Source organism: Oreochromis niloticus, linkage group LG14 (genome assembly GCF_001858045.2).
Source record: "Oreochromis niloticus isolate F11D_XX linkage group LG14, O_niloticus_UMD_NMBU, whole genome shotgun sequence".
Lineage (NCBI taxonomy): Eukaryota > Metazoa > Chordata > Actinopteri > Cichliformes > Cichlidae > Oreochromis > Oreochromis niloticus.
Genome location: NC_031979.2, coordinates 12,923,867 through 12,944,806, shown reverse-complemented (window position 1 = coordinate 12,944,806; position 20,940 = coordinate 12,923,867). Strand labels below are relative to the sequence as shown.

At 43.1% G+C, this 20,940-nt stretch overlaps 1 protein-coding gene across 1 annotated transcript in view; it reads left to right on the top strand.

The window, feature by feature from the left end:
* The first annotated feature begins 787 nt into the window (after positions 1-787).
* The window catches only part of mecom (MDS1 and EVI1 complex locus), a 125,155-nt gene continuing 105,002 nt past the window's right edge, over positions 788-20,940 (top strand). The window contains 1 exon segment of the mRNA XM_005474502.4: positions 788-1,071. Coding sequence (XP_005474559.1) covers positions 1,035-1,071 — 37 coding nt within the window. The 5' untranslated portion in view covers positions 788-1,034.

The window sequence follows — 20,940 nt, the reverse complement described above, 5'->3', positions numbered from 1 at the left end:
TAAGCTCTTAACGTATTAATAATTGTCAGCGGAGTGACACAAAGAATTATAAAAAAGGAGGAATAAGAAGGAGGAAAAGAAAACGTGGTCACTCTCATATTAAAGCTGTCAGTCGGGTGCCCAAGCGGGTGAGGGAGGGGGAACTTTTTAATTCATTTTCCAGTGCTCGGGATAATGTTCAAAAACACAATTAAAATATATAAAATCTTTAATGACCACACTCAGCATCGGCAATTTAAGTGAGCATTGATTAATGTGAGTTCATTTAAAGAGAAAAGGTGCGCTGTAAGGATTGAGAGTAAGGATCGTTATAATTAATGCTCTCGGCACTCCATAGATCCGGGGTGCTGACTGCACTGCAAAAAATAGCTATCCATCTTTTTTTGAAGAAAAAAAAAGCGTGCAGGGCTCAATCTGAAAAACTTTTCTTTTAATGTCTTTAAAAAGGACATAAAATCTATTGCATGAGGCAGGGTAACTAAAGTGAACTTGTTGGGAAAGTTTTCAGTCTAATTTCGCAGTGAATCGCCGCTTTATTTTTTAATCCACCAATTTAGGTCTGTGTAATGAGGGTTTTTTTAAAAATCAAAATACATAGAAGCGTAAGTCTTCCATCTAATGAGTAGACTTCAATTTATAAGTTTTGTAAAGTTTGGGGGGTTTAAAAAAGGAAGAAAGAAAGAACACACGGCTAAATGTGAAACATCAACTCCTGACATTTTTTGCAGTGTGCCCCGCTTTCTCACTCTGTGGTCGTTTGAAAAACTGACACGAAATGAGATGTCCGCGATTCACTCATCTTGACCAGATCAGGTTAATATCAAAGTGATAAATCGTCCCAAACTTTTTCTGGCACTTGCTGCCGGCAGATTTCGGGCTGTGCGCATGTGCGAAGGTGTCCAGACTGACAATGCTGGAGAGATAGCGCGTTTGGATTGAGAAACCCAGAGAAAAAGGACAGAGAAAAAACAAAAAGGAGGAAAAAAAAGATTGAAGAAAAAATCCAAACAAACCCACGCCGAGAGACTGGCACCATGAGGTCCAAAGGCAGGGCACGGAAACTGGCCACGAGTAGGTGCAACATCCCTTTCTTTTTTCTCTTGAAACATGCCATCTTATATACCTATAGACTGTCGCTGTTATCACTGCTTCTATTAATAGTTTCTGTTACGATTTCGTTTCCACGAGGAGACCCGAATCCTCACTTTCACCCGCTTAAAAACAAGAAAAAAGAGCAAACCGTGATGTTGTCGCGAAGAAAATAATTAAAGTCGAGCAGAAGTAGAGCGTAAACTTTAGACTTGAGGGTGCGATGGAGGAACTTTGTGCAAGGCGTCCGCTCCAGTATTGGAATTGCTCGTTGCATGTAGTGGGCGCTGTAGTGTAACGTGGTGTATTGCGAGTTAAAAAATCCCATGTCCAGTGCATCGGCAGTTGTGTTGCACTCGCTGCACGCTGCTGCTGTGGGCTGCGGGTCACTTCACTTTCCCGGGAGAAACTTGGAAAAACAAGTAAAGCGAAAGTGGAGCGAAACGAGGAGAAAACGACGGTTTAGAGACGCTAAAATTATTCGGGGAGTTTCCTTTCTTTCTTTCTTTTTTTTTAAAGTCCTGTCAGTGTGTTTGAGTCACGCAGTTTATTCCGGAGGTCTTATTAATATATAATTTGTGGCATTTGCTAAATTCTGTGTCACCTGTAAATAAAAGACATTGAGACGTATATATTTTATATTACTTTTAACGCTACAGTGTTACACTTTACGGACTTTAGAGTTTAGATTCATCACTGCAGGACGCAGGCTTCTTACGAATGCAAAATCCATTCAGGATAAAATGATAACTTAAAATATCCACTGATGTTTGATTAAATTAAATTGCACCGTCGTCGTTTATTTACTTACTTGAACCTAATTAACTTCATGGAATGAGATGATAGCATTCGACCACCGATCAAGCTACAATAATTTTCAAAATGTATCTATTTAAAAAAAAAATGCTGTTCTGTTCTGTTTCTGCGTTTGCTCTCTTTTTAGCTGTGACGCTGTTTTTTTAATGTTTTTAAATTTAAGTGCAAGATGCCTTTGTACCTTCACCTTGAATTGTAATGCAAACTCTGCTGGCAGGTCACATCCAAGAAGGCTACAGTGCAATGACCGAGGCCTGCAAGATTTCAGGTGTTTACAGAAATGTTCATATTGAGGAGGTTTACTGTGTTTAAAGATCTGCGCTTATGTCGTTGGAGTTCAGCTACTTGCACGGAATAAAACGGTGTAATTGTAATTTGTGAAACGCCCCGGGCAGCTGGTCATTAACGAGCAGGCTCCACAGAAGTTTTTTTTTTTTTTTTTTTTTTTTAAGACTGCACGTGGTCAGGTGAAACCGAGTTCTAATGTAATTATTCGTCCGCACAGAAATGCAGCATAATGCGGACAGTCTGATGAAGCTCAATTGACGTATTCTAAATATATAAACTGCTTCACTGACTTTCTTCTGGAGCTTCAGAAAATCCTTTGACTCCTGTGAAGATGGTGCACAGGTTATATAAACACACAGAACGTCATCATGCACAGTACAAAAACAGCCCTGCGAGGTTTTTTTATTGTTATTATTTATGATTTTGTTTAGAAATGCAGAAAACGAGCAGCTGCGCGGAACAACTGCACCAACTTTCTTACATGTTTGCACACAATTAAAGCTACTCTGAAGTTAGAAGGTCAAATTCTTCGTGTGATTATTATTTTCGAGGTAATTTCTAACTGTTAAGTAAGAATGGGGAAATGTTTTGGCCCCCGGAGCAGCGGGCCCGCTCTGGCCATCAGCCAGGTCTGCACAGTGTCAACAGTGAATATTTAAATTCCCAGACCCCTCATAAGGGCTCTGCTGGTAAATGCGTTCAGTGTGTGCCTCCCTCCTTGCAAAACAGCCGTGCATTTCTTTTTTTATTTAAGTGCCTGTAATACAGGAGGTGATGGAGAGGTGGTAAACGTGAGAGTGATTGATGGAGGCTGACTGATTAGTCCGCACGTCCAGATGTAATGCGGTGCGCCACAAAAAAACTCCCCAACTACGCTAAGCCAAGGCGTGCAGGCCGCACCCCACGGTGAAATGTTGGCCACAGAAAGATGGACGGGGCTTTGGTGATCCAAACTAGCTCGGTGTAGGCCTAATTAAAGGTTCACTTAGCATATTTGAGTCTCGATAAATACCGTTTCGTTATAATGCGTTCAGAGTGCTATGATAATTTGCTAGGAATAATTACAGTAGCGATTAATCTCCCAAGACCAGCCTAGAGTAACCATAGCACGCATCTGAATTCAGGCAAACTAGACAATTAACTGGATAAAAATATTTGGAAGTTTAACAAGTGCCAGCGGAGCAATCAAATACAGCGTGTGTCCCAAGGCAGGCACTATTTGGTAAGCCTAATCATTTTCACCTTTACCACAATATTCTGTCAGTCATCACTCAGTCTCCAGAAATGTGGAGCAATAACGCTTTTTTAGATGGGTTATCGCCCTCTATGTGTGTCTGTGTGTGTGTGTGTGTGTGTGTAGGAGGGAGGGGTCTCGCTGGGCCTCGCTGTCCGTCAGCGCCTCTCTTCTCGGTCTTGGGAGAAGTGCGTCGTCCTCCCCACATTGTGCAGTGGGCCATGCATCTCGCGTTTGTCTGGCGGAGCTCATTAAAACGGTTAATAGATTGGCCCATTTAAAAGGTGAGAGGGAGAGGGCTGGCGCGAGGAAAGTGAAATAGAGACCCCATTAAACGGCCCTTGTTGTCCCGGAGCGGCGCTCTTTGCCTGCGCTCCGCTTGGTGCCAAAGCTCTGTATACAAATGTCCTATATCGCCTTCAGTAATGGCCTGGGTCAAGAATCATTGGGGCCCTAGGCAGAAGTTACCTCCTTCTGTTGTCCTCCTTAGTTAACTGTTGCTTTGAACTTTTATTTCTGATGTAATAAATAACAGTAGAGCCAAATCCTCATATGGAAATCGGGGCCTACTATCACTTCAAGCAAAGACAAATATATATATAAATAAATAAATAAAAATAAAAGCAGGTTATAAATGAGCACGGGAAAGATAACAGCTCATTGCATCTGTAACAATGGAAAATTTGCAGCATTCTCAGTTGAAATACAAGGATTGGCTCACGTTGTTGGCAGAGTAACATCTTTTAAAAGTGCAGGATGTATCTGAAGGCCTGTATGCATGATTCAGAAACGTCTGACACACTGCTGTTTCTGAGTTTATTTGATGGCTTTAGATGAAAGTTTCTGTGGCACATAAGTGAAATGCTTGTTTGAATAAGTCTAAAAGATTTATCTTAATACATTTAAGGCTACATTGTAATTCATGTGCAACCCTTACAAAAAAAAGAAAGAAATAATCCTTGAACAACTACAATATTGTCAGAAAACTGCTGTCAAACCAAGTGTGAAATGTATCCCAGTCACATAAGTTGACACACACACACTCGTATGTACACAAGCGGCCTGTTTGCGGTGTATCGGTGGAGTTTTGCGGTATTTGCATGTCTGTCTGTGTATTTGTTGGTGGAATATGGGATGTGGGAGGCAGTTTGACTCTAACCAGGACCTTCTCATCTATCAACGTCCCCATCTGTCTTACATGTCTCCCCCCCCCTACCCTTACGATGGGCAAAGCCCTCACCCGCCCACCCTCACCCCTCTTCAGAAAATGGCTTCTTTGGAAGGTCTCTGATGTTAATGAGTCGTCCAGGACTTAGTCTCGCAGCTGTAAACAGAGAGCTGACGAGGTTAGTGGTTTGTTTATACACTGTTGTCACCCACTTGAAAGATGGCCTCTGTCCTAAGCAAGTAGGGAGCTTCCAGGCCTCATCATGAGTCCCCTCTCAGGTCCTGACACAGTGGCCCTGCCCCAGGGGGTTTCACTCCCACTTCTCCAACTGTAGTCCCTGCTTTCTTACATCTCAGACCATCGTGAATAAAAGGAATTTCATAAAGCCGTGTTTGTACGCTGATGGTGGTGTGTGTCTGTGTGTGTGTGTGTGTGTGTGTGTGCGTGTGTGTGTGTGTGTGTGTGTGGGTGCTGATGCAGCGACCCAGACAGGGCAGTGTGGGAACACCAAGGGATGGATGGAGGGAGGGGGTGTGCAGCACCATGTCAAGCCTGGGAACCACTGTGTGTTTACCACAGGGAAACTGTACCAGTGCAGAACAATGAGTGAGCCTTACCCCTTCTAAATAAAAAAAGGCATTTCTGCTTTCTTCTTCCCCCTAAAGGTCATGGAGTTAGAGATAGGGAGTCCACACAAAAGCCTCCAGTCTGTCGTCAGTCTGGTCTGGCCCGGTACGGTGCCAAGACTGAGGTCATTATCAACAGAGCAGTCCCGAGCTAAGCATATTTTTATAGATTGTGTGTGTGTATGTATGTATGTGTGTTTGCTTGTGAGCGAGGTGAACATGTGCATGCGCTTATTTGGTCAGGGCTGCGTGCACGAGCGACTCTTTGGCGTGCGTGTATGCGCAAAACAAAAGGCAGCGTGCAGAGCGCACAGAGCGCAGTTGTCAAATGTGTGACGTGCTGCAGTTTCTCTCATCGCAAATGGCATTTTGCTGCGCTGAAAAGTTTACCCAGACATCAAACTGATTTGTGTGTCGTTATGATGTCCGATGAGATATAACGTCAACAGACTGCTGATGGTGCACTTCACCCAGGCTATTAATGAGGCTGGGGGAAATTAGCACGCCTTTGCATGCTTGGAGGAGAGATGTTTGTTAGCTAATTAAAGAAACTCAATCATTTTATATGTGCCAATCAATTACCTGGAGCAGGTGGTAGAAACAGAGCCCGACACTATGTCCTTATGTCTCACATCAGCTAACTACCCTAACTCACTTTACTACATTGTTGAGTGCTTTTATGGCCAGGAAGGCTAAACATTTGATATGACTCTTTGGTAGCTGCCAGTATACATGTGTAGCCCTTCGCTGGACTGTTGTCAGTTTAAAGGCAGCTGCCCAGTCATGTTACATATGTACCTTTTTTGAAGATTATTGTTTACTGATTAATCATGTTTGACTTTATTCACTTTTCATCTTTAACCCAAACAGGATGTTGCGAGTATAGAACACAGAATTATCAATATTATTCCAGTAGCCCATTTTTTAATGACCCTTATGCTCATTTCGTACATCGCCAAACTTTGTCTTGAGACAGTGATACACTTCTTTGCACTGACAGGTGTTCGTGGAATCGCTTGTGGACATTGCATTTTAATGGCTGTGCTGCAAGGGTGATAGAGAGAATAGTGCTTACACACTGGAGGGAGCACATAGCTATAAACAGGAATTACCCAACAATCGTTTTGTGAATGTGTTGATAACAGTGTGTTCCAGCACTGCTCGGGGATCTCCCTGGGTGGAGCAGCCTGGCCCAATGGAAGGAACGAGCTCAAGAGTTGTTTCTGATTACCAGGGGACAAAACAGGGCATCGGGTCTTGCGCAGAGACAGGACAGGACAGACCCGATGTAGTCAGATGTGCGCATGGATGTGTTTGTGTGCTATTTGTATGTGATTCCTGTACACCTTTTATCTGTGCTACAATAAGCCCCCCACCGCCTTCCCACTCTGGACCCTGAGGCTCATTAAGGAGTGACCTCTCACCTTTTCAGGACGGGAGAGATGAGGGGAGGAGATGTGATCAAAGCTGGGCCCTTCCTGATGAAGTTTGGACTGCAACGCAGCCACCTGATTGGATCTGATAGCGGCTGCCTTGCCTGTGTTAAGTGTTGAAATAGTGATGGTTAGAGAGGAAGACAGGAGGATGAAAAGTCATGACAAGCTTTGAATGCGCTATTAACTTGTAGCGACACTGCAGGGTGATGCATTTAAATATGTGACACATTTATTCTTATTTTTTGGGGTACACAGCACTTTAAGTTTATACACCAGAAATAATTTCAGATTATAGGTATTGTTTACTTATTTATTTATTTGTTTATTATTATTTTGCTTGGTGAACTAGATTTTCTGGCCAAGATGTCTCTAACAGATGCTTGTTTTCTTAGACATTAAATACTTCTCAGGTTGTGTTGTTACTGATGTATGCTCCATCGGTGTTCATCCCTGCATCTAGCGCCTTATCTCTGAAAAAGGAAGTCCATGTCCCTGTCCTCAGAGGTCCGTCTTGATGATTTCTCCAGTGTGCATGTGTGCATCTGTATAAATTGTGCACTTCACGTGTGTGTACCGCTACTGCTGGTCAGCCAGGGTCACAGCAGAGAAAAGAATGTGGCTGTGGAAAAGAATGCGGTGCTGATTAGCGCCGCTTACCTGTAAGTGAACTGGACGTGCCGGCATGTGATGAGACCGAGGAAACAAGGGAACAATAGGACAGTAGAGATTCCTTTCCACGCCACATTCCAGCGATCCAGCAACCCGGGACCCCCGCTTGGAGCTTTGATGAACCCTCCTCGCAGCTTCCTGGGATTGTCACTCCTCCACAAACACAAAAACACAAAGTGGCCGGTGAGTGGGGCCAGGGAAGAGAGAACACGGCCCTCCTCAGGATGTCCTGTTTTGATTAGCGTTAGCATCCTAAAAGTACCATAGAAATATTTTTCTAACACGGAGAAGAGCTTAGTGGTGACACATCCACTTCTTTCCAAGCTGTGACCTCCAAGGTCACATACACTACAATGAGCCAGGAATCAAAGAGGTGTTCCTCACATGGTGATGTGACTGGGAAATCATGTGCGGAAAACAAGGCGATAAAGTGATGGGGAGAGCTTTCACGGTGCGTCAACAGGTGTCAAGAGTTTGTTAGGCCAAGGCTTTTACAGTTTTCCAAGCAATAGCTTATAATGTCTGGAATTACTAAGTCAATAAAAGTTGTGTTTCAAGTTGAAAATAAATAAATGTCTAAGCGTGATTAAAGTCACAATTCACTGCCTCCCTAATCCATTTATAATTGCTACGGCATTTTATAAACTGTTAACTTAATATATTATTTATTCGTAATACTTTTAAGAAACACAGTTGTATGATACTAAAGTCATAAAATTTTTATACGTAAATCAAAATGAGTAAGTGCTGTTTTTTCAGTTTACTGAATTTCACAATTAACTTGCAGCACTTTTCTTTAAGCAAGTTCTGCAGTACTGTATTCTAAGCTGTATTCTCTTATGCACAACGTGCTCTTTCAGCAGCCTGTACTACATCTTTTTTGTCTCTTGTGGAATCAGAGAGCAGTGAAGCATTACAGCATGGTCTGTTGTTTTGCTGGTGCTTGAGGGCTTTAGTTTGACAGGAGGGCACCACTTTGTTCACCTCAGTGTCCACAGGCAACCCCTTGGGACCTCGAGGCATGGACGTCTCTGTCAGGGCTGTGGCAAGACTGGGGCGATGGGGGGCCCCTCTGCTCGCTGGGTCAGTGGGCAAGCTAATCGATTTTATCTCCGTTTCACACACCACGCCAAACCCCTACTGGCCTGATATTCACATGTTCACTGTTCAGAGGATTATGGGCCTTCCATCTCCCGTCTATCTTTTTTTCCTCTTTCACTTTCTCTTTTTTTTCCCTTCTTTGGTGTTTCTTATGTTCCCCATTTGTCTTTCTTGTACTATGTTTTGTCTACTGTTTCCCATCATCTATATTTCCCTCCCCCTTGTTCCAACTTAGTTCCCTAAGTAGAGAGCATTTTACAGAGGACTCGCAAATTGTGTATCCTCCATTTTCTTGAACACTTTTGATGTATCAAAGATTCAGTTTTAATCAAGCCCATTAATCTACACCAAATAACCTATAAATACAGTGTAGTATGGGACACATATATTTCCAGGCTTTATTTCCAGTGCATGTCACTCATGAAATCCAAGAAACTCTTTCTTGACCTGTTGATTAAAATACTGTGTGATATCAAATAGGTTGTGAAATAATTTAAAGGGCTCTGAGTGCACCTTGAAAAACAGCGACCTAAGCAGTTGTGAAATCGAACAAGTGTGAAATCACTATACCTCTATAAATCCATCTCGAGTTGGATTTCATGCTAAAACATGAGTAACAAAGAAAGAGGGCACTTGGTCAGAGAAGCAAGAACTCACCAGTAACTCACTAGTTATTCTTCTCACCAGCACTCAGTTTGTGAGGCCTACATGGTGAAATGACTTGAGTAGCAGGATCCACTGTGGAGTAAAACACATGCATTTGCCACATAACTCTCCAATGACAGAGAGTATAGGGAAGATGAGTCTCTGGTGTGAGCAGAAGTTAAAACAATGTCTGTGCATCACCTTGTTACTGCAGTCACTGTAGTAAAGAATGGTATTCACCCATTCATACAAGCACTTTCTTCTATCTAACATTCAAAAACATTAATTTTCCAATGGATGCATCAGAGAGCAACTTGGGGTTAGTATCTTGTCCAAGGATATTTGACATGCAAACTGGAAGCAGCCAGTGACTGAACTGCCAACCTTCTGCTCAGTAGATGACCCACGCTACCTCCTGAGCTACAGCCACACCAACATGGGGTTGGCAGCCTCATGCAAGTGGGTATTCCCTAGCAGCAAATACGGGTAGACTGATCAGAATTAAGTTTAGGTCGGATGATAAACACAAAACAAAACTGGCCTCAGAGTGACCTCAGACTGGGAAAATGGTCCACTTTTCAGTGCACCGTGCAATAATAGATTGATAAAAAGGAAGAAACATGTTTTCACTGTGTCATTAGGTTTGTGATTGGTGAGAAAAAATCTAGTTTTGCATGTTTAAAATTTAATCTTCAGTATGCAAGAAGTGGGTATGAAAACTTTCTGAATTTACTGCAGATTTTTCTTTCCATGCCCGTCTCCATGTTGGCACTTCCCTTGAGGGAGGCTGGTAGCCAGGAGGAGGAGCCCCTGTTTCCTTGGTCATTCCTCTGGATAAGAGTTGGAACAAGGGAATGAAAGCTTTGGGAATGGTCTGGAAACTTCCCATTCATCAGTGTAAGGAGATACTGCGCTGACAGTTAGCAGACGGCCAGCCAAGTACAACACGGGACAGCCGCGTGGGCCTGCAGTGTTCAGCTTAACAGACAGAGTGAGAGAGACCAGACCAAACACCCTACTCATCTCTGTTCAGGGAAATAACATATGTTAACATTTCGGACGTTTATTCTGATTCTCTTGCTCAGAGTTACTCAAGTGTGAACAGTAGAATAAGTGAATGATTACGGGTGCAATCATAACTAATTTAGTAATATAGAAGAACGCAGGGCAAGTATAGCGCAGCAGATAAATAATGATTACGTTTACATGGAGAAGAAAGAGGGATGTGGTTAGGTTGAGTTATTTTAAAAATGGACAAATTGTTTTACTTTTCAAGGTTCTCAAAGCATTTAGAGTTATGTACTTAGGTTCTTGTTTCTTTAGCTTCTCTTGCATAATCTTTCACTTTATGTTTCCCAACACCCACTGCAGTGGGGCAGGATTAATGCGTGGCTTTGGGCTCGTACATGTATGAAAGACATGCTTTATATGTATTCATAAGCACATGCAGTAGTGTGTTTGAAAATTTGACTAAACCTACAAGAAATCTGGACACGGCATATTTACAAATGCAGACATGTACCTGTGGACACGTACCTGATGTGGGACAGAGGATTGGCAGGACAGCACAGTTTGGGGCAATGCAGGTGTGAGTCTGTGTCTCTCTGCCCGGCCATTAATCGCTGCCATCTGACAGTTCAATCTACGAGAGGCCGAAAGGAGCAGCCGGCTGGTTACCAGTGCAGGTCATTACTGAGCACGGAGGCAGCGAATCGCATCAGCGATCAATGACAAAGGCTGTAGTAGGGGCCAGAGCAAAAAAGTGAAGGAGAAGCAGAGCGAGGTAGGGGTGAGAAAGATATCGGGTGAGAGAGGCAATGGAAATGTAAGGATGAAGGGAGGGGAGAGGAGAGATATGGCAGGATAGTAGTAGTTATGCTTCTGAAGGTCAGTTCTTGGTTGTGGCGTGGATGACAAACAGGCTGTCAAGTGCCAAGAAATGGATATATTCATCCAGTGCTGCACACAAACGCGCACAAAAAAAGCTTCTTGCACGTGCATGCACATAAATGTGCACAGACACAGTCACTGCCATGCAATTTGATTGAGAATGCAGCAAGGGAATTTAGTGAGAGCCATTGTTTTATGAATTCCATATACAAGGTGTTGGCAGTCGGCGCCACCCTTTTAGTGGTCAGTTCGGGGTGCGCTGTAGTAAAAGTAATGGCTGGCTGTGAGTAAAAAAAAAAATCTGTTAATGAAATCACCACAACTCCTTCGGCCCTGCTCCACTACCAGCCACGTTACCATGATAACAGCTGCCATGGCACGGTCCGTCCAGTGGTGTTTACTCAACCCCAAGAAGTCAAACAGTCTGCAGCCCACCACCACCCCCCACTCCATCCCACTACAGAAAGAATGCTATACGCTTTATGACATTTATCATACTCCATAACTCAGTTAATGTCATGTTCACATTCTCACCCATGTTTTTCTTCCCCAAAAAAAAGGAAAAAAGTCAAAGAAGGAATTAATTGACATTATGGGTGACAGTATTTGGCTAGCGCTCTGATAAAACAACAGGGAGATCTCTCTCTTTCTCCCCAGAGACCTAGAATAGCAGAACTGGCTGTTTATACTGCACTATCTCTCAGCAGATCGCTGGCCTTCTCAGTGATTCACACACACACTCACTTACGCACACTGGCCATCCCAGCATGGACACCACTGAGTGATGATGAGTCATTATAGAGATGGTGCCCTTCGACCTCCTCGAGTCTTTATGGATCACTCTCTGGCAGAATCATATTCCCTAATGCCAAGTTCCTGTCCATCTGTCTGCTTGTCTGTCAGACATTCAGGCCCCTTAGTCTGTCTTTTTCGCTCTCCCTTCTCTGTGTTTCACACAGCAATACATCCCAGACATCCCTGTCTCTGTTTATTTAAATAACAAACAAGAAAAAATATATCTTTTTCCCATTACCAAATGTTTGAATCTGATCATTTTCCTGCATTTTATAGTGCAAATAATGGACATACACTGAAGTGTGGAGTTATTCTAAGATCACTTTTAGGCCAACCTTTAGGAAACTTGGAAAAGTTGTCTGTTATCCAAGGGTGTGGTAGTTTGAAAAATTAGTTATATCTATTTCTCCTAGGTTATTATGTTGAAATTGGCTTGCAGGATCTCTTTAGATGAATTCACACTAATCCAATACATCTCTTTGCATGCAACTGTGGTAATTCCTAACCACGCAGAGGAGCAATTCAGCAAGGGAAAAGCAAAGGAAAGAAGTCAGTTTGGATTTATACACATATTTTTTGTTCTCTCATTCGATGTTACTTTGTTAATCCAATACTATCGCTCTGCCAAGGGTATTCTGTGTAGATCGGGCTGCTAATGTTTGTTGTGGGTGCTCGGATTTGATCCTTCTCTTGACAAATGCAATTTGTTTGGCCTGATTTGATCAGTTGTAGCATATTTCCTCGCAGGCGGGAGCATGTAAACCTCCCATACAAAAGGAGTTAAAATGTTTTTGCGCCTGCGAGAGGGGAAACTCTATTACAGGTGTTCTGGACCACAGAGCCCCGCTGGCTCTGATGAAATGCTCTTTGGGTGTTAATGCAATTCTGATTTCGCCTAGCCTGGAGACTAGCCACCTCGGGGGTTTTAAAACTGGCTCTGAAAAGCAAAAAACAAAGTCTAAGCTCTAGAGCATACAATTACAATGGTGGAAACTTTGAAGGACACTTCCCGATGAAACATAGTAATCTCCCTCGGGACACCAGAGAATGATACTATATAATTTTGGTAATGTTTTTGTGGAATAAGCATTGCTGTATGTTTACACAGTGATGCAGCAAGCACTGGTGAACAAAGCCAGTGAAGCAGGCATAAGCACGAGCTTTTGATTTAGGTCTGTCTTTCTGGTAAGAGTAATTTGTGTCGCTTTGCAAGAAGATTGAATGTCATTTAACATGTACCTGTACCCAGTCTAGCTAATGCCAAAACTCACCACTGACAAACTTTTCATCTCACAGCCTGCAGGAGAGTTGCTACTTTCACTAATAACTTCTATAAATTTAAAAATGTGAATGATAGCTTCCGTGTACAGCCGCCTTCACCAATCAGTCACTTTCACTCAATACATCATGTAGTTACATTTTACACGATGTGTGTGTGTGTGCATATCTTGCTTATTAGTATTAGCTTCACTGTGTTCAAACAGCAGTACTGTAGCCACCGTCTCTTTGTTCGAATCACCTCCCCTACTTTCAGCATTCATTAGCTAATTGCTCACTACAGTTGTCCCCAGATTTATACACCACTGAAAATTCAATTGCCCTGCAAAACAAGTGACCCATTCCACCCCCTGGGGGATTCAGAGACATAGGGTGTATGCTAGCTGTCACACAGCCAGCTAGCCCAGGGCCCCCACAGATCAAATACAGGTATGATTTATGTCCGCTGTCTCAGACTTCACACTGCATGTTCGCTTGCACTGGAAATGTTGGCCAAATCCAACAGCAGAAGTAATTTGTCTCCTTATGTGTGGGAGGTGAGGGTCAGAGGTCAGTGAAATGAAAATGACCAGACTGTATTTAATTGTTGTATCTATTTGTGGTTTGAGACAGGATGTCTGTCTGAATGTCTATCTGTCTGTTTGTCCATACGTCTCACTCCTGTCTTGGCGCCATGTTTTGTGTCTGTAGGTCAAGACCCCCTGGCTGCAGTCAGCCATTATGGGCAATGATCTGATCCAGCAAGAGCACAGGGTTCACTAAGGAGATATCTTTGGACCAGATAGCATCATTATCACAACAAGCTCTGGCCCTTAAAATCTGCACTTATGTTCCTATGCAAAAGGATTCCTTCAAACATACAACTAAACAATTGATTAGTGTTAGTCTAGAATGGTTATATACTATTACCATGGGCTCATTTTAAATGTAAATGCTGTGAACGCAGCAAATGCGCTAATACTCCACTAATGTGATGCTTCTCCGCGATTTTGGCTGCAGCTTGGAACATCTGACAAGGTTAAGCCAGTAAATAGTTGAGCGAAATGCTTCCTGTGTGTGATTACATTTATCATGTATAATTATGAAGTTCTGCTCTGTCTACACACAGTGACCCTTGACCTTGAGTGCGACAGTTGCAAGCTGGTTGCCAGACACCCAAATGCGCTGTCCAGGTTATACTGCTTCGCAAATCCCGATTTCCTCTCCCGGATCAAATATCCTTGGCTATCTGTCTGTCTGAGCCCATTGATTTGAAAAATCCCTCCTTTTTAACAGAAGATTTCTTATTTGGACCTCAATTTTAAATGATGGAGGATTTTAAAAGGTGCTTTTTATAAAGATGTGTAGTGACCATTTGGGTACTTTGATTTATTTGACACAATTATAGAAAGACCATGATTCTTTGAGAAAGCCCATGTGTTACACATGATAGTAAAAGTTCAAGTAATGTTGAGCCACTTTTACTACAGTTTTGCACATCATTGTTAAAACATTGTTAAACTTATCTAGCTAGCTATAATTCTCTGTCTTAAAGCTATGGTTTCTATGAAAGGTGTTCGACTGCTTAAGGGTCTGAACGTCTCCAACAATATTTCCTAAGGTACCACTGCAGTAATTTACAATACAATAACTTGAACAGCCTCTCACTAAATCCACATATAATTCACAGTGCCCTGGCTAAGCAGTGTCAGCAGTGTTGATTCTGTGTAAAACACCGCTAACCTCTTTCTCCGTGGCCCCTTTATTGCCCACAGACCGTACTTTAGTAATTATTTCAACTCTTCCTGAAATCTTAAACTTTCTTTCGTCCTCTGTTTTCTTCTCTTTACCTTCCCCTTGTCCTGTGCACTGCTCTGTCATTTGTTCTTCCTTTTCCTTTTCACTTGTACCCTTTTTGTGTTATAATTCCCACCTATTATTTCTGTCCCAAGCCCTCATTAGTCATGTCGCTGTCAGCCGCCAGCTGCAGACACACATACACACAAACGCACACACACACACATACCTGCACGTATTGCTGCACATGCACAGGTATGGAAGTCATCAAGGCAAGGTCAAAGGTCTGCCTCATTACCCAGCTCCAGTGAAAACTTTTGGTGTGTTTTATGCTCTGGTATCAGAATGCAGGAGGAGGGAAACGAGGGCAGGAAAACAGGGGGGGGACAATGGGTATAGAAAAGTAAGATAATGAAGAAGACTAATGCGATTTTAGGAGGAAATGAAACACAAGTAACAGAGGGTTAGGGGGTAGTGGAACATGACAGAAAGCTCTCCTTTAGAGTTTTGTATCAATGATCGCCAACTCCACTTCATACCTATAAACTAAAAAAAAAAAGAAAAGAAGGAAAGGCAAAGAGTTTGGATGGTTGAATCGAGCCTTGAGGATGAGAGGTCCCATGGTACACTAAACATAGACGCTTCTGGCAGCATACATGACTGGTGTTTCCTGACATGAAACACAACATCTCAAAATAAAGTCATTAGGAGCAGTCCAACAGAAGCCCATTCATTCATTCATCCTCGTTTACTCACACACACACGCGGACGCACACCCTCTGTCTTTCTCTCTTACAAACACACTCGCATGCAGAGACTCTGACGTGGGGCTCTGAGCCTACATGGGACATGATACGTTGACGTGTGACAGAAAGCAAAGCGCGAGTGTGTATGTGTGCACGCTCGAGTTCAGCCTGGGAGGTCAGAGATGTGTGTGTGCCTGTGCACGTGTGTGTGTCTGTGTGTGTCAGCTGCAAGCAGTCAGGGGGACACTGGTGATGCAGACTGACGGGGGACATAAACACTCAGTAGTATGCTGAAGGGGCCCATTGTCTCAGTCCCTGCCATGCCAGTCTGTCCGTGTAATGTAATGATCCGTCTCTGTATGTTTGTTTAATTGACCAATCTGTTTCTGTCTGTCTTCTGATTCGTCTATCATCTACTTGAAAGCATTTTTTTTCTCTTTCACGGTTCCTTTTTTAAAGCACACATTTCTGGAATAAGACCTTCTCATTTCAGGTCTCTGGATTGATCTGGAATTTCTTGGATGGCCGTGTCTGTTTCTTGCATGCGTGTCCTGTAACACGTGTTTTTTCTGCCGCTCCCCGTCAGATCAATTCACATTAGCCGTTAGGATGCACAGCCACAGATCAGGTATCTCAGGGCAATTTATATTGAAAAATATCATTCATGTGAAGAAACACACATGCATACACACAAACAACTGGAACTGTGGTCATAAATAATATTACCATATGTGGTTGCAGTGGCTGTTGCCACTGTTAAGTCCAGTCGTACAGACCATGCAAGGGACTTATTAGTTGTGGGATTTCGGAGCTGTGGCTGAGCCCAGAAAGGAGGTAAAGGTGTGTGGAGGATATGAGATTTTTTGGGGGGTTGAGGCGCTTGGATTGTGATGAGGTGTGTGAGATTAATGGGAGTAAAGTTGTAAGAGAAGAGAGGAAAGTAGGGGATGAGGTGCTGTGGACATGCTGAGTGGCTGATGGGGATTTTTGTCTAGTGGTTGCGAAAAACCTGCATGCACACCCGTGCTCGCTCACTGCTGATTAGAGGAAAACCATATTTCAAATTTACATATGGTGTGACCTGAATCTGAGAGTTGAGATCCTTAACCCAGTGCCCTGAAACACCAGCCTTAAATGTCATTGTGCAATTTGAAACATGTGTGGATGTTGAATCCATAAGCTACTATTTATTTATTTATTTTCCTTTCCTGGTAAGATTTAATTGTCGAACAGAAATGCATGTGTTCATTCAGAGTGACAGGAAGTATATAAAATCTCACTTTGCTGTTCAACAAACAACATCTTACACCTTTCTGCATGGTTACAGTTACAATATTACCTCATCCGGCTCTGAATTTGTCAAGCTGTTTGTTGAATCTGAATTTGCTGAGGAAACATTTTCAGAAATATTATTAGACTGCACGTATTCGGCAGTAGCCTACTAAATATGTAAAGTTTAAGTCCATACACCTTTTTTACAAAGTCTTGTTCAATTTTTTCTCACAGTTATGGATACTGCCATGTTTAGCTACAACGAGCTACACTGTAGGAAGAATCAGTAATAAGTAGCCCAGTGACTGATACTGAAGAGGTTTTATAAAACCCTGTTCTCCATACAGAGATACAAACTCACACACACACACACGGACACGGAAATGTCTGCTTGGATGGCTCTCTCACTCTAGGCAATGTCTGTTTATTGTAGATGAGGTGTGGATGTTTATACTCCTTGTATAGCAGTTTGGAGTGTGAGGTGATTCCACCAAACTCCTGTGTGTATTATTTCTTCAGTTTGACTCTGGACTGTTTCTTACTTGTTCTTCAGATGTACTTCATTTCATTGCAACGCATATTTGGTTGCAAAAGCCTTACTTATAAATGGTATACATGACTGGATAAATATGTTAATAGCTAATAGCATCTTATATTGTATCTCTTAATTCACTTGACATTGAAATTGGTTTGAATATATATAGCAAATGTAGAGTGAGTTAGATTTCACAGCAGCACTACATTATTTTTGCTTGACCTTTAGTACTTAAAAAAAGGTCCAATACTAGATGGAGGCAGCAAGAAGAGGAGTCTGTTGTGATTGGTATATCTGTGATTAGGTTCAGTCAGCAGCAGAGATGAACACTGTACGGATGGCTGACATATTGTTGATATTTTCTCAGATTTAAAAAGAAAAAAAAAGCACTTTTCATTGGCAAGCAGAATTAGCTCTCACTTTCATAAAGGGCTGGCGTAGATTATATAATCCATGATGTCATCAAAGCACATTAGGGGCCACGGGGTCGCGGGGTTACATTGTATCATTAAACCAAAACAAATGATTTTGTTTGGATATCTTTTCACACTGTCGAACTTCTTTTCCCTCAGTTGGCTGTGCATTAGCGTTTGTATAAATACATCATAGAGGCGCGCACAATAACTGAGGAGGGATGGATGTCAGTGGTCAGAGCAGATAAGAATGACAAAGCTCTGCGCTAAGCCACGTCACCAGCAGGCCTCTCACCTGCCTGTCTGTCACACAGACGCACTCAACCATCACAGAGTGATTGTTTGGGCCCATGCGTGCGTGCGTGCGTGCGTGTGTGTGTGTGTGTGTGTGTGTGTGTGTGTGTGTGTGTGTGTGTGATTGATGTACTTTGCCTTCCATCAAGTTTACACACCCAACACCACCACCACCAATACCTCTTGTCTCACCTCAGTCTGGACTATCAAGGAAACATGAGGCCTTGAGAGATAGCAGCGTGCTCTCCCAGCCGGCCCTCAGCCCGCTCTGTCTCTTTTTCTCTTCCTTGTGCCAGTCACCTACTGCTGTGGGAAAAGCAGAGGAGATGAGGCCTTAAAAAACAGATCATTGTCCGCCTCCTAGATTAAAGCCAGAGAATGTGAGCATTGTCCACTGAATGGCTAAACCTTCCTGCTGTCACTCAAATGCTGCTCTGAGCACTACTTCATGTCTAAGAGGCTTATCTGCACTGAAAGGCCCCTAGCTGCTCTGGGGAGAGAGGACGTAATGAAGCGTGTTTTTTTTTTCTTACTCTGTAGGGAGAAACCTGCTGCTGAGGGGTGGTGGTGGGTGGTTTGGGGATTCAAGGGGTGGACATGGCCAGTGGGGCAGCTGCAGCAAGCCCCCCCCCCCCCCCGGACCATCACCCGAAAGCCCCCACTTCTTCTAACTGCCCTGTTCGAAAGAATTGTCACTTATCTAGTCTCACATGAGAGAGAACGGCGTATACACAGGCTACAGGCTTTAACCACTGCAAGTGGGACGGGGGGACATGAGGACATTATGTGGGGACGTGCCCAGGGACCTGCCTGTTGTCCGCGCTCAGCCGTCTGTGGGGATGATCAGCAGGCTACTGATGTGGTCCTCTCTTTGTGCTCTGCTGTTTGAAAAGGGGAAAGTTTAAGTGCTGCTCGTATTCAGGGATGAGGGCTGACGGCCAGGCTGCTAGGGTTAGCTAAGCCCCGAGGCCTCAGGGTGTGCATGTGTGTGTGTGTTTGTGTGTTTGTGCATGTGTGTTTACACCATCACTAGCTTGGAATAACCTTTGAGTTTCTTTGTCAGTAACACTAAAATGTATAAAACTGTGGGTTTTACTGCTTGTGTTACCTGAGCACCACATTGGATATTTGAGGATTGTTTTATGATGATTTCTAATAAGTGGACACTATTGTTTAAAGTTGACTCCCAAAATGGGGCCAATCATAATTAATTAGCATTAATTACCAGTTCAACACCAATGTGATCTGAGAGAAAAGGAAAATAAAGACTTAGGAGGCTATAGCCTTTTTTTAATTATATATTTTTTTTATTACATAGGGATTTTTTTAGCAGATTCTGCTTAGTCTGGCATTAAACTTGGCTTTGGCTCTCCCACTTGTTGAGTTAAAGCGCATCAGTCATGATCTCTGCCACTATTGTGGCAGGGCACACGTGGGTTTCCCCCAGTGGGTCTAAATACTTGTTTCAGGATGATTTACAGTAGCCATCAGACCCTTAGCCCTGCTGTCCTTTTCTGTCTGCCCTCTGTTGCTCTGCTCATCAGTGTCTGTGTCATGACGGACACACCTGCATCCTAAGCAGCCCTCTCCAGCCCATAAGCTTTGACTGTTTCCTGTCAGCAGTTGGGCTTTATTTAACACAGGCCCTGTAACATAAAGAAACTGCAAGCTTCTAAAATATGCAGTACACAGAGGCATGTTTGACTAACATGTTTTGAAAACTGACATTGCCATTGAATTTGATTATGATTATGAATTTTTTACCAACTATTCCTATTATTTTTAGACATCGTTAGGGATGGACTAGCTCTTTCTTTAGCGCTGCTACTTCAGTGCTGCAAGAGGGATGTTTAATGCATAACAGAACAATTCGCTTTATGGGCCCAGGAATGGTGTTTGCTCTCCATTCTCCACATCACTCCACAAGGCATGCGTACACTCTCTAAACGCAACCTCTGACCTGGGAATCTTGTGGGGTTAGTGCTGCCTGCGCCTTTTCTGTGCTGTGACGGGAAGTCGAGTGGGTTAGAGGGCCTCGGAGTAGACCAGAGGAGCTGTCGGCTGGAGGGGGAGAGGAGGAGGAAGCTAAGTGGCGTGGCCCAGCTGTGATGGGTAGCCCAGTGGTCCATTTAGAGCACCAACCTCAAGCTGGGAGATAGTACATCCCAACAACCTGAGTGGACTCCTTGTACCAGTGTACTCGTGGCTCGATCAAAAATGTGAAAATACGAAAGTAAAATTGTCGGAAGATTAGTTGTGCAGCATGTTAAATTGGACACTTCTTACGTCCTGTGGTGCTCTATTATTTGTGTGCGTCTCCGAGAGCTTCAGAGTACCAACTAAAGTTGACGCAGATCAACTGAGGGTTTAGATTTAAAGAGTGGTTTCATCTCACCTATGGTGTTGACTGTCCTGGTTATATTTCTAAGCATTTCCATGCAGTCCGTTTTGGAACAAAGTAACAGTATTAAAATTGTGTCCTTTATGTCACAAAATGTTTTTGTCCACGTCAAGAGGATGAAAATCGGATTCCTGAGAATCTGAATGTTAAATACAAAATGATTCATGGGAATGATCGCTACATATCAATGATTCACATAGTACAATGTGCCCATGCACCCAAGAGTGATAGGTGCCACATTGTGAAGGAGATGGAGAGTGGATTTGAAGGTTCTTTTTCAGTAAACATTTAAAAGAGTGGAGAAGTGAACAAAAGCGTTAAGAAGGAGCTGTTTTGTTGCCCCTTTTTTAACCTAAATAGGCGGTCTGTCCGACCGAGGCCTTGGCTTCAAAGTATTATCCCACACATGCAATTACCATTTCTATCAACTGGGGAGAAAGATTATGCTTTTTGGGTGTTCTTCTGCGT